This window comes from Mus caroli, chromosome 10 (genome assembly GCF_900094665.2).
Source record: "Mus caroli chromosome 10, CAROLI_EIJ_v1.1, whole genome shotgun sequence".
Classification (NCBI taxonomy): domain Eukaryota; kingdom Metazoa; phylum Chordata; class Mammalia; order Rodentia; family Muridae; genus Mus; species Mus caroli.
Window position 1 is genome coordinate 68,219,929 of NC_034579.1, and position 15,257 is coordinate 68,235,185.

At 39.1% G+C, this 15,257-nt stretch overlaps 1 protein-coding gene across 11 annotated transcripts in view; it reads left to right on the forward strand.

Moving 5' to 3' along the window:
* The window catches only part of Pcdh15 (protocadherin related 15), a 1,443,104-nt gene that overhangs the window by 1,171,720 nt on the left and 256,127 nt on the right, over positions 1-15,257 (forward strand). For 10 of the 11 annotated variants that reach the window (XM_029482520.1, XM_021175219.2, XM_021175220.2 and 7 more), the window contains one exon: positions 671-803. The exons of the other annotated variant lie outside the window; for it this stretch is intronic. In XM_029482520.1, the coding sequence (XP_029338380.1) occupies positions 671-803 (133 nt within the window). The remainder of the gene's footprint in view (positions 1-670; positions 804-15,257) is intronic. 11 annotated transcript variants of the gene reach the window in all.

Here is a 15,257-nt window from a genome sequence, read left to right on the forward strand (position 1 = left end):
TGTGAGTGTGTATTTACATATATAGAGTATGTATGTGTACATCTGCAATCTACATATGTATATATGTATGTGTATACATATATATGTATATATATATATATCATATGTGTGTGTTTTATGTATGTCTGTACCATATGTGTGTCTGTGTATATATGCACATGGGTGTGTGTGTACCTGTATGCATGCATTTATATGCACATATGTATATTCATATGTGTGGCTATATGTTGAATTAATAAGTACTAATTTACCAGGTTTAATTGGAAGAGAGCCTGAAAGGCAAGTTTTACTACCAGGTGTTTACAGAAAGATTTTGTTTGTTTGTTTGCTTGCTTGCTTTTCTTTGCTGTTAAAGACAAATAGGACTATCAGTTGAGGCAAGTTAATTTCTTAGCTGTCCTTTGTAGCCTCTACTTCTTAATATTATTAATCTAAGTTGTAGAAACAGGTACTAGAGGCAATTTTTTTTCTGTTACTAAGCTAATTCACAAAGGCATTATATTTTGGTAGTAACTTTTACTGTTTTGTTCGTTCACGATTTTACTGCTTCCTATAAAAGCTGAATTTTCCTTGTCCCGTAAACCCGGCAAACAAATAAATTTAAAAAATGCATTCTAACTTTCAGAATAGTGTGCATCATTAAACACCTATCTCTCTTCTCTCTGTGTAGGCACTCCATCTGCACAGTGTACATCGAGGTGCTACCTCCCAACAACCAGAGCCCTCCCCGCTTCCCGCAGCTGATGTACAGTCTGGAAGTCAGCGAAGCCATGAGGATCGGTGCTATTTTATTAAATCTACAGGTGTGCCTGGGATATGGATCTGTGTGTCTGTGTTTGTAATATGCTAAAAGGCCACAGGCAATGGCTCATGAGGTTACACAGTGCAGGGTGGAAGCCCTTTTATATCTGTTTATGTTCCAATGAGCATCATTTCCATCTGGGAAGAAAGGGACAGAGGCTAGTGGCATGTGGAGAGGAGACTTCCACAGCTGATCTATTCCATAGATCGCACGGTTGAAAACCTAACAGGCTGGCAGGATTAGTTACAATAAACATGGGAGAAAATGAAGGAATTTTAAGCACGAGCATGAATATTTTTATGCTTTGCAACCAAAGATTACAGCTGATCATTTTCCTTTCTTCTCTGGTCTGGGATTATTTTTGCTGCTCTGCTGTACCAGAAATGATCTTAGACTCCGGTAAATGATAAATGGTAGCACTCAGGGTCTGATGCAAACGTCCTTTTCCCAGTAGCCACAGATATGTTAGAATGGCGGTGTTTCAATGTACTCATTGACATGAAAAGGATTCTTTGAGATGCTATTTCTATTCCCAGCACAAGGTTCCTGGCATAAGAGGTTCTTATAAATGAATAGCTTGGTTTTCAGTATTTACATGTCACTGACCAAAGCATTCAAAATGACTTCAGGTTTACCATTGACTGGATGTGTGGCTTCAGTTTGTTTCACATATGCTGTCGATAATTGTCTCTGGTTTAAGCAATAATATGTGATATCAGGGGAAGAACTGTGGGAGGAGTAAGTGGTGTAAAGAAGGGGGGCTCAAGAAAAGAAAGAAAAATAAAACATCATCTTTTCTTTCATATACATATAAATATATGTTCTTATAGCTATAAGTATATATTCTTCCATCTCAGTCTATATATGTCATGAAAGTAGAAGGTGCTGTTTAGTGAAGGGTATCAGTATGAACAAAGTGTATTCGTGTGTGTGTGGTGTGTTTGTGTGTCTGAGCTAGTGTATGTACATGTGTGTGCACATGTCATGTGTGTATGTGTCTATGTTTATGTGTCAATGTGTGTAGGTGTATATGTATCAACATGTGTCTGTATGGGTATATATGTGTGAATGTATTTTATCTAAGTTAGTGTATCTCTCTGTGTATATGTATGTGTGTGTTTGTATGTTGTGTTGAAAATGTCATAATATATACCTACCTAACAATTTTAATGCCCCCTAAGATCAAAAATTAATCATAAGATACCACATTACCATTCCTAGGACAGACTTCATGTTTCTGGGTATTGTTTGGAAAAGGTAGTTTCTGATATACATACTCAGGAACCTGGACATGACACTAAGAGGCATTTATTAAAGTAACATGTTAAGGACAACTCCAGCCTCAACTTTTACCCTTGACTGCAGTAACACAGGACACAGTCCTAAGTCCTTATACCCTCTGACCTCCGACGTCACAATGGCAGGGCCACTCTATGTGTGGCCAAATTCCAGAAATTTGTGGGCATTCCCAAGCCATTCTGGAGTTTCCCTTTAATATTTATTTTACTGCTTTTCTCTAGGTGACTTGATGTTTTCCTTTTTATTATTTAATTATTAATAGAATGTATGGGCAACAAAATTACAAGCAAGTAGAAGTATCTGTGATAACAAAATATCAGGAATTCTAATAGGCCATTAAGGAAAATATAGCATCTATTCATTTAGACAAAATAGCTAACCATATCATTATAATGGTATAGGAGAAAATAAAATATTAATACTAATTCATTAAAATAAAAATAGTGAAGAATTTACATATATGAGGAATGATTTACCAAAACAAAAAGAAATAAAAATCACACTATATCTTATGAAATTATCCATGGTTTACAATTAAATCCTCACTAACTCTGTTTCCCTTTGCAAAATGCCTTATAGAAGATAAGCCATAACATTTGCTTATAAGGCAGCCTGGTTTCTATGTCAATAAACCTCATAACGATCTGAGAACCGTATTGTGGGAGAATAACACTATCTGGGCATTCAAGATGAATCCAGTTTGCCTTTCTCATTTCTCACATTTCTTTGGCACAAAGGCTGGGGGTGAGGGGGGGATACTTGTGATGACAGTTCTATTCCCCTTTGTGTCTCTGGGAGAAGCAAAAGAAAGAGCACAATCGTGGTAGCAGAATGGACAAGAAGGAGCAAGGGTGTCACCATCAAGGGTTGCTCATAGACTGCCACTCTTTTGTTTGTAATCCACTGAGACACAGTTTAAACTCACGACCTCTAAGTTGAAAAGCATCCATCAAATTACTCCTCCAAAGTCTTGCGATAAGAGGATGGGTAAGAGGCACTGTGGTGCCTGCAGCTCTTATCTTTTCTTCTCATCTAGATGCCAACCAACATGAAAAGAAAGGATAAAGTCCTGGATGCTGAGGGACCCGCTTCAGCACCATGCCTCAAATCTAAGGACTTTAGTGATCCTCAATTCCAATCACACACCTGCTCTTTCTTTCTTTCTTCCTTCCTTTCTTCTTTCTTCCTTCCTTTCTTTCTTTCTTTCTTTCTTTCTTTCTTTCTTTCTTTCTTTCTTTCTTTCTTATTGAATATTTTCCTTATTTACATTTCAAATTTTATCCCTTTTCCTCATTTCCCCTCCAAAAATCCCCCTATCCCATCCCCCCTCCCCCTGCTCACTAACCTACTCACTCCAGCTTCCCTGGCCAGGCATTCCCCTGCACTGGGGCATTGAACCTTCACTAGGCCAAGGGCTTCTCCTCTCATTGATGTCCCACAAGGACATCCTCTGCTACATATGTGGCTGAAGCCTTGAGTTCCTCCTTGTGTACTCTTTGGTTGATGATTTAGTCCCTGGGAGCTCTGGGGGAGGGGGCGGGTCACCCGCTGTTAAGAATCCCCTTTCAGGAACAAAATACTGGAGCAAATACAGACACAAAGTGTGGAGCAGAGACTGAAGGAAAGGCCATCCAGAGACTGTTCCACCTGGAGATCCATCCTATATAAAGTCACCAAAGACACTATTGTGGATACCAACAAGTGCTTGCTGACAGGAGCCTGATATAGCTGTCTCCTGAGAGGCTCTGCTAGAGCCTGACAAATATAGAGGAGATGCTCACAGCCAACCATTGGACTGAGCACAGGGTTTTCTCAATGGAGGAGTTAAAGAAAGGTCTGAAGGAGCTGAAGGGGTTTGCAACCCCATAGGAAGAACAACAATATCAACCAACCGGACCCACCAGAGCGCCCAAGGACTAAACCACCAACCAAAGAGTACACATGGAGCAACCCATGGCTCTAGCTGCATATATAGCAAAGGATAGCCTTGTTTGATATCAGTGGGAGGAAAGACCATTGGTCCTGTGAAGGCTTGATGCCCTGGTGTAGGGGAACACCAGGACAGGGAAGGGGGGTTGGGGGTGTGGGTGGAACACCCTCACAGAAGCAGGGGGAGGGGGATGGGATGGGGGTTTTTGGAGGAGAAACCAGGAAAGAGTATAATATTTGAAATGTAAATAAATAAAATATATAATTAAAAAATATTAAATAATAAAAAAGAATGGCCCCTCTCATTCTTCCAAAGGGTGTTTGGAAAGCTGTGGTTTCCTCTTTGTGTGAATACTAATTTGAAGATTGCTGTAGGGATGGCATTCCAGAGAGGAAAACCAGCCTTAAACATCTGTTTCTCTCCCTCTCGCAGATCATGGTTAACCTGGGGTAGGACTTTCTTCCCTCCAGAATTGTTATGTGGGTTTGCAGTGTGTTTTCCATCCATCTTTATCCATATTTAATGTCTTTGATAATTGTTTCAAAATGCTGTGGAATTTAACCCACATGCCTGGAGGCAGTTTTATTTTTAGTCTTGAAGAGAAATGTCCTGCTGCCTTGACCTCACTATAGAACTAATTCTTTCCCATAATGGTTTGAATTAAATGCAAGCTGTCCTACACATGCCTCTCCACAGCTCAGGGCCCGGCAGAGGTGCTAATTTGTTTTGTTTTGTTTTGTTTTGTTTTCCTGGCATTTGAAATGCTCTAGAAGTTTAAGGCTCCTGCTCTCCTCTTTCCTTGTCTTCCGTTTTGTTTGATAAATATTTCTTATACAATAGGTTGTGCTTTTGTCCTGAAGATGACACAGTGGGGTTGTGATTCATCAACATTGCGCTGCATGCAGGTTCGCACCAGAAAATTGACAGAATTGTGCTCGGTGCTTTTCTCTAATAGTTTTTCTTTCATGATCAAATATTTCCTCTAAGTATTCAAGTTCCTTCCTGTGCTATTCTCCTGATGAGAACTGAAGATAGGCTTGAAGATGCCATTTCCCCATAAGTGACAGATGCCATTTATCCCAGTTGGCAGGCTGCCCTGCTTCTCCTATATGTATGGAGGGGGTAGCTTCATTGACTCTCCTTTATTTTCAGTTTCTGTGTGGAAATTTTCTTTGTGTTACCCCCATTATCACTAAGTTTCAGATTTGGAATGGCTCTCTCATTATTAGCTTTCTCTCAAAAGAATAATGTCAGGAGTGTAGAAGACATGGCTGAAATAGTGAGATGCTAATATTAATTGACTAATTCCAGGCATAAATTATAGTTTATGTAAAACTGGACATATGGTAGGAAAATAATAGATAGATAAAAGAGAGATAATCCATGTAAGATGATAAATAGACAGATAAATGGTAAATAATGAAGATAGATAGATGACAGATGAAGATAAACGATAGATGACAAAGATAGATGATAGATAGATAGATAGATAGATAGATAGATAGATAGATAGATAGATAGATAGATAGGATAGAGGGGAGATAGAGAAGGATGGAGCAAAAGGAGAGCAGGCTGTTTCATAATATTAGTTGGCTGCTTCTTGAGAAAATTAACTGAGATTCATAGAAAATTTTTTCATTCTTGGGTAGAATGGAGTTTAAATACACATACACAAACATGCACACACACATGCACCCACATACATGTTACGTGTGTGAGTGTTTACTTGCATGTTTTTCCATGCATCAAGTGCATGCTGGTACCCATGGAGACTAGGAAAGGTTTTCAGGTCACTGGAACTAGAGTTATAGATGGTTGTAAGCTACCACGTGGGTGCTAAGATTTGAACCTAATCCTCTGGAAGAGCAGCCATTGCTCTTAGCAATTAAGCATCTCTCCTGATCCTTGGGAGGAGGGTTTTTTTTGAAAACATCTTTGTGAGGACAAAGAGCAAGATGCACGAGTATTAGACTTTTGGAGATGCTGGGATGCATCTGCTTAGCAGACTGAAGCCAGAGCTGAGGTGGTACCTGCATGCTGTAAGGATTAAACAGAAAGGAGAATGCAGGAAGAGGTAACTTGACCTTAAGCAAGGCATCTCCCTTTGAAAGACCCAATTCCTGCAGGAAGTGGCAGCTAAAGCCATTCAGTGGGCAACATTTCCAACACACAAGGGAATTTGCTGCTCCATTCTTTAAAGGAGTTATGGGATGGCTGCCATAGTGCTGTTACAATCTCAGAATTAATTTACTTTAGACTGAGCACTTGATACAAACTCTCCTCCTTCCAAGGAAAAGAAGGACCCTGCTGCATTTATCAGACTCACTAAATAATGTCTTCACTTCACAAATTCTCAGGCCTCCTTTCTTTCTTTTTTTTTTCTTTTCTTTTTTTTTTTTTTGATTCTTTGATTCTTTTTTTATTAGATATTTTCTTTATTTACATTTCAAATGCTATCCCAAAAGTTCCCTATACCCTCCCCATACCCTGCTCCCCTACCCACCCACTCCCACTTCTTGGCTCTAGCGTTCCCCTGTACTGAGGCATATAAAGTTTGCAATACCAAGGGGCCTCTCTTCCCAATGATGGCTGACTGGGCCATCTTCTGCTACATATGCAGCTAGAGACATGAGCTCTGTGGGTACTGGTTAGTTCATATTGTTGTTCCACCTATAGGGTTTCAGAGAAGCAACACAGCTTCTGGGACAGACCCCATTTCCAGCTCCAGACATCCAGGCACCTTCCCTGCCAGAGGAGAGGTACCTGCCTGGGAGGGCTCTGACTGCAGGAGCAGGTGAGGGAGCCATCTTGGGTCCCAGGTCCCTCTGAGCTATTCAGGCCTCCTTTCAAGTCACCCCAGAACTTCCATTTTCTCAGTAGCCCTAACTTCCAGGCAACCAAACTAGTTGGTCCAAAGATAACTCAGTTTCACTGTTTCTCCCCAGTGCCACAGCCTTCAGTTGATCTTACCAGCTGCTGTCTCTTGTCTAAGTAGTTCTTGACTAACTCTGAAATACTTAAAATTGACCCTACCAACACTCAGTTTCTTAAGGAGTCAGAATTAAGTCTCTTAGTACATGTTACTAGGAACAGAGGCATCTTTTTAAAGACTCCCTGATAGTCTAGACACAGAAAATCCAGTTCTGTTTTATATTGCTTCATTAAATTTTGATCTTAGGAAAAAATGCACACTTTGAAACATTTTATTTACAATTAAAAAATGACATCAATGTTCACAAGTAGCTTGAGTCCCTGGTGTAAAAGCAAGTGTGGTTACACTCAGCCAGACTGTTATCATGAAGATTTTAGTTGAAGCAGAATTTAAATGAGCCCCAATGCTGCTACTGCCAAAGTTAACAGCAAAGAATATTAATTTTGTATTTAATGGTAGAGAATTTAAAATTTTACTAAATAGATCAATATTCTTAGGAAGTATATTGGCTTTGAATATAAAAAAATTAAATGAAACACGGTCAGCCCTGAAACTATGTGCACATAAGCTACACCAAATGGACTTAGCAGGATTTATATATTTATGTATTTGCTTGTATGTGTGTAATGACAATAATAATAAAGAAGCTACCAATTTGAGTGAGAGTTGGAGTAGCATGGGAAGGGATGGATGAGGGGACATGGGAGGGACAGGTGAGTGATGTAATCATGTTTACAGATGAGGTCATTCTATGTTCATTATAAGTTAATATATTTAAAATCACACAGAGAATAAAATGTCTTATTTAAAACTTTGATGATTGACTGTGTGTGTGTGTGTGTGTGTGTGTGTGTGTGTGTGTGTGTATACCATATTAGCATGGAGAGGCCAATGTTCCAGAAGTCAGGAGACAGTCAGACCCTTGGAACTATAGTTACAGATCCTTGTGAGTCACCTCCTGGGGGGCTGGGAACTAAACTCAGGTCCTTTGCAAGAGCAGTAAATAGTTTCAACCTCTGAGCCTTCACTCTGGCCCCTAGAGGAACAAATTTCCAATGATTCTTCACTGTTTTGTCTCTGTTACAAATTCCTGTTGCTTATATGACAAACTTCCAGACACATTTTCTGTTATAGATATAACTGAATCTCTGATTGAAGCAGCATGTAGGAGACCTGCACATACCTGCACCATGTCCTCTGCGTATATCTTATGGCTTCCAGTTTAGGTTTTTGAAGGGATTCCTGAGTGTGTGGACAAATAGATCTCTTATTCTTGTGTCGTTTCTTCACCTTAGATTTTTTTCTCTTGCTTGGCCTTATCCAACTTTGATGTGATAGTTTCTTGTTTTATCTTATATTTTCTTCTGTCATATTTTTTTTAAAATATACGAATGATTGAAAAGAATTGAACTTCTGATCCAAGGAACATAGAGATTCAAAATATACCACCTCTTTGTGATTGATACTAGGATTACATTGATAGCCTTTTAAATACTAATATACAAGTTTAAATATTTAGATATCTCATTGTATAGAATTAATGGTAGCACGTTATGTTCTCTGTGGCCACTAAATTAATGTCAAGTAACAGCATTACTATCCTAATAACAAAACACACATTTATTTTATATGAAGCAAAGCCAGAAAAAAATGTAGAAGTATCTCTACATATAAACCAGTCTTAAAATTATTCTTTTAAATTTACATTTGAAGCTAGTCCAGCAAAAGTAGTTCAAACTTTTCAGAACAATTTTTAAAAGATCATGCTTTAACAATTCAATCATCCGGTAATAGCGTACACTAGTTCCCTGCCTTTTGGAAACACTTGACACAGACATGTCCCACCCCATGCCTTTTGGAAACATTTGAAACAGGCATGTTCCACCACTTGCAAAGTAATCTAATCCATATCCTGAATGTCACATTTTTTATAGATCAAATCTCCTGTAATTTTGTTTTTGAAAATGGAATTTAGCATAAAGATTTTTGTGAAACATATCTATCATTGTATATGTTTCACAGCCTTAAGGGAAAAAACTCTCCTACTTATGGCTTAATTTTTAAGGACATTCCTGAGAGGAAAATCCATAATAATCACCTCATACAAGGTAATTTAATGACCATCCCTTGGAGGTATTTTGATCCACATAAAGCATTGACATCTGCATGGCGCCAGAGGGAGCCTGAAGCTGCTGTTCCATACACTGTGGAATAACTTGAGGCAGATGAGAGCCTGAAGTCCACAGTATCCCAGCCCCTCCATCAAGATCACATGCAGCAAGGGTAGAAGGGAGGGATGGCTGAAATCCCAAGTGAGATCCCATGAGTCAGTGCTCTTTCTGCTCTCTAGTGGCTCTGTCCTGTTTGCTGCCGTGACTACAAGACCTTACTTTCTCTAGGTAACTACAGCTTCTGCTGTGTGATGGGGATGGTCATGGCTGGCCCAGAGGGAATTCCTGTGTTCCAACACAATCTCACCTTTAACAAAACATTACAGGCGATCCTGGAAAGCTTGCATACAGCAAGGACACTGTACCTTCTAGGTACTTGAACAAAAGACATTTTGAATTTACCTTTGTTGTGTGTAAAATGCCTTGTTTTACAGGTTTTGTCTGTATAGGTTGAAGGCATGACATTTCCCAGTGTTCTGGGGACACTGCTGGTTCTATCTTTGTGCACTCTGATCTTCACAAATGATTTGACTGTCTTATATTTGTAAATGAGAGTGTGAGATCTCATCTGCTTTATGCCAGGAGACTATTGTGGGATTCAAAGAAGAATGTATATTGTCTAGTGTAGGTGGCATAAGGAGTTTTGTTGTTCAGTTGGTTTGGGGTTTGTTTTATTAAGCATAGTTTAAACCATTTTGCTCCTTTAAGAGTTAACTGAAAAGCAGAACTAATTTGAAATCTGGGTTGAAGGTAGAACACTTACAGAGGCAACTTCTTCTGCCTGAGATTTCTGCGGAACTCTCCAATCCCGTCTTTAATAATCTTGCTGTGTTGTGTTTTCTGTCTTAAATAAATCTCAGAGTGTGTTTGAACATCTTGAGCTGTTTACAGCTTCCTATACTGCCAGATCTTGCTGATTAAAACTTAAGGACATAAATAGCATTATTTCCCTGAGATTTCAATAGATGGAAAGAAACAAAAACGGTATTTCCCAAGAAACACTCAACAAGCAGCGATCAGGAGTCAGCTTTCCTGTGAAGTTCACGTGGGCCCCATTGACCTGGAGATGAGCCTGTGGTGTTCCCATGCTAATTGGCTATGATTGTAGCTGAGAAAATAATTAAAGTTTTAAAGAAATCAGAGATTATTTACATGAGAAGATTTTGATTTACTCAAGATACCTTAAGAATTCAATTACACACCTCTTGTTCTTATTGCAAATATATTTTTAAAATATAGATCCAAAGAAATGCAATAGTTTGAAAAATCATAAAGCCAAATATCTCTGCCTCTGTTTCCCCCAACACACACAAACACACACACACACACACACACACACACACACACGTGACCCACCTGCACAGCATGTGACCCACTCACAGGAAGGAGCAGAGTTCTTTGTTTTCTAAGTGCTGCAGCTTAAGGAAACAAACCTCAGCGAAGGAAGCAGAATTATCTTGCAATAAAAATTGACTCAGCTCTTCAATAGAGCTGGACCCTCCCTTCCTCCAAAATAAAAGTAGTTTATTTTGATTTGGGTAATCAAATGGTTAGAAAGCACTAGCACACTTGATTGCCACACTTGATTGTCCCTGATTGAACACTGTTGCGTGATTTGGACCCAAAAGCTGCCTGTGTAAGGCAGGATGGAAAAATGCAAAACCAGGGACCAAACACAGCATAGTAAATGACCCATAGTTTACACTTTGTCTACCCCCCTTTTTTTTCTTAACTTTTGTACTTAAAAGTGTGTCATGTATTCACAAACCTAACCACCTCCACATTATTTATTTCATCAAATAGATTTTTTAAATCTTCTTATTTTTGCTATTTCCTTCTTTCCTCTCACTGGCTAGCTAACCCAACATGTACTCAGTTCTTTATTTCCAAATTCCCCCCTCCCCCACAGTCATCCATATGTGATTATCTATGGTATATATGTGAATATTTGCATACAGTTGACACGTGTGTAACATAAAAACACCATTCTGCCATGCCATAAACATTCATTGGATATTCTAATCATATTTTTCTTTTGTAGCAACATAGAAAAGTTCAGAAAAGATTGCTCCAGAAATCTTTTGGGAATAATTTGTCAGCATGATGTCTCTCTTCATCAACAAAAGCTACAGCTTACCATTCGCATGAAAAGATTTTTTTTAACAGAGCTATAACTCAACCATTAAAATCAGGAAATAATTTGACACTCGCCTACAGTCTAATAGCCCATTGAGTACTTTCAGCTTTTAGGAGTCCTCTAATAGAACCCTAGTGACATGGTCTGCAGTCCAGGTACCACGATAACAGAGAACCCTGTTAGCACATATCCACAGTCCAGGACTCCATGCTGGCATAATTGCCATTTCTTTAGGTTCCTCAAGCTGAAACATCCTTAGCTTTTATGGCTCTAACATTTTTTCCCCAAGATTGCAGGACTGTTATTTAATACATGTTCTTCAAAATGAGAGTCCATGAGTCACTGTTTTCTGGCAAGAACAACTGGAGTGATGCTGTCTCTGGGAGACAGAGAGATTGCTTGATTTCATTCAAGCAAGCTTTACTATGGATGCTTGAAGCTGTTCCTTCATTAAAGACAGCTCAGCTCTTGCAGAGGAACTGTGCCCAGTACCCAGCATCCACATTGGGTGGCTCGCAGCTGCCTATAACTCCATCTCTAAGATATCAAAGGCCCTCTTCATGCCTCTGCATTTTACACACACACACACACACAAACACACACACACACACATGCATCAATAAAAAGCAAATTTAAAAACCTTTCTGAACTACTTGAAAAACTGTGTGTGTGTGTGTGTACAATTTCCTCATCATTTCAACTATTTATTTTTAACATTTCTGATAATGTATGGATAAACTAACATTATTGTTCCCAAGTGGCAATTTGCTAACATGGTACATTTTACATCAATCTGCTGCTACAAAGAAAACCTCCCACTCATGAATTTATTTGTGTATTGATTTATATTAATATGAAGTATACATTTCAACTTTATACACAGGGTTATTAGCATTTGGTGTTAATGTAGTACACCATAATACATGCTCAAATGATAAAGCTCAAGCTCTTCAAAAGTACAGATAGTTTAAGTCATATGACAGATGGTTCTCTAATTTCTTCTGCTGGGGAGGTGTGAGGTCAGATTATCACCAAAGTCAGGGTCCAGAAGACCCTCGTTGCATCTTTATCTTCAGGGGCTACGGGTGGGCTAAAGAGGATCTCACTCCTCATCTACTTCACGCAGGATTCAAATACACCCAGGATGCTTCCCTTTTATGCACAGCCTATTTACCATAGAACGTAGGGCTTCATGTGTGGGGCTGTGAGGGATCATGTCCCCGTGGTTGTCCTTTAGCCTTGGGATTAGTCTCCTGACTCTGTTCAAGGAGGACCTGTGATCCTTTAACACACTCTCACCATTCTCTGAACACTATTATTTCCTGTTTTAACAAGATGTTTCACATTCATTTTATATTTTCTTATGTCAGCCATGGATTAAGCGATTTGAAAAGCTTTGGCTTCTATGATTATATGATGATATTTACACAAACACACACATGAAATACACATACAAACACATACATTCATACACATAAACACACATGTAAATACACACAAATGCCTATACACATATACACATAAGCACACTATACATGCTAACCATATATATACATATATATATGTGTGTGTGTGTGTATATATACTAACCCTATATAAATATATATGTGTGTATGTGTGTGTACATATATACAGACATATGTTTTATATATAATATGTAATATATAATATAATATATATGGAGAGAGAGAGAGAAGGAGAAACACAAAAATAACAAACATACCATAAGCAACACAACCATGCATACACTCAAGCACAGAAATGCACATACTTACACATAGCTATTTGCGTATTTCATGCACACATGTACAAACAGACACAAACACATCCCCTACACAGTTGTCTGTGGACTCTACACATCAGCCCTCTTAAAGGCAGTGCTACCTTACATGTATAGCGATATTATATATTATATTATATATTGTATTATATATTATTATATATTATATATTATTATATATTATAGCGATTTAGTGAAGGACATGTGAACGTCCTTCACTAAAATTCACTACCAGAATTTGCTTTTATTTTTGCGCTGAGTAGTAACAATCAGAGCACCCTGACCATGGACACTATGACGTGTGACTCCTGAGTCAGTCCCTGTTCATATACCAGGTGACATTTTCTGTTTACTGCTGTGAGAAGTGTCTAGTCACATCCTTTGTCCGATTTTAATCAAATCAGAAGCGTTTGTGGTTGTTTGACTTCTGTCCACAATCTGCATGCTACTCCTCTGGCATGTGGATAGACGGCTACACTGCCTCTCACCCATGGCCGACTCTGATTATGCAGAAGATCCTTAGGTTGATGCATTCGTATTTGCCGATTTTGCTTTTGTACTTGTGTTTTTTAAATGTTGTCATCCATATTTATTACCATTACAGACTTCATGGGAAGCGTGCTGTGTGTTTTCGGCTAGTAGCCATGTAGTCTCAAGTGCTACATCCAGGTCTTTAAGCCATGCTGGGATCCTGTGGGGGGTTGTGTCAGATTCTATCCTTCTGTGTATTGAAACTCGGTGTTTCCAGTACCACTTATTGAAGAGACAATCCTTCCTGAAGCACCATTTATTGGCAGTACTACAGAGAATCTCTTGGCTGTATATGTGTGGGTTTGTTTCTGCATTCTCCATGATCTTCCACAGATCTCAATGACAGGATTTTTTATTTTTTTGTTTTTTATTAGATATTTTCTTTATTTACATTTCAAATGTTATCCTCTTTCCTGGTTTCCCCTCTGAAAAACATCTTCCCACTATCTCTGCCCCCTGCTCACCAACCCACCCATTCTTGCTTCCTGGCTCTGGCATTCCCCCACACTGGGGCATAGAGCCTTCATAGGACAAAGGGCCTCTCTTCCAATTGATGTCCATCTAGGCCATCCTCTGCTGCATATGCAGCTGGAGCCATGAGTCCCACCATGTGTGTTCTTTGGTTGGTGGTTTAGTCTTTGGGAGCTCTGGGGTTACTGGTTGGTTCATATTGTTGCTCCTCCTGTGGGGCTGCAAAACCCTTCAGCTTCTTAGGTCCTTTCTCTATCTCCTTCATTGGGGACCCTGTGCTCAGTCCGATGAATGGCTGTGAGTGTCCACTTCTGTATGACAGGTTTTAACCTGTGAAAAGCTGTTGCTCCAACTCCGCATTAGGGCCATGATTCATAAGACCAAGGTATTGTGATAACTCTAGCTTTGTTCTTTGAAGACTTCTCTGGTTTTTTGAAGCCCATTAGGCTCCCATATGAATTTAAAATGGTCTTTTCTATTTCTGTGAATAATACCATAAATATTTTAATGGAAAATAGAATTGAATATGTAAATCACCCTCTATAATAAGAATACATTAGATAAAACATTTTTCTTAAAATAGCAAAATAGAGATAGTGTGTGTGTGTGTGTGTGTGTGTGTGTGTGTGTGTGTGTCTAACTTATCTGTATCTTGTATTCTTTATTATAGAGGGAGCATCTGCATCCTTGGTTAAGTTTATTCCTAAGAATTACTATAACCACTATAAATGGGACACTCCCTCTCCAATGTCAATGTTGGGTTGTGCAAAGTCTCCTGAAACTTTTATCAATTTGTGTAGCAGTGAATTAGTTAACTCACTTTGGATCCTTTAGCAGGGTGAGTGCACACTCCACCCACCCATGAGCTCTCTGGATTCACAAATGAAAGACACACACACACACACACACACACATATTTTTTTATATGCCTTGACTAGCTCAATGGCTGGGCACTTATAAACTTCTCCGTGGCTAGTGCATACTCCCCTTCAGTATTTCTGGATAAATCTGTTTTATCTTTCCTGTCCTGTTACCTTCTGGGCAGCCCCTGCCCTCCCTTTCCACCTACATTGCTGGATGAGATTTTTTTTCTCCTGCAGTTCTTAAATCTGATCCCTCTCCCTCTGAATCATGGAGATTCTCTCTCCTCTCCTCTCCTCTCCTCTCCTCTCCTCTCCTCTCCTCTCCTCTCCTCTCTCTCTCT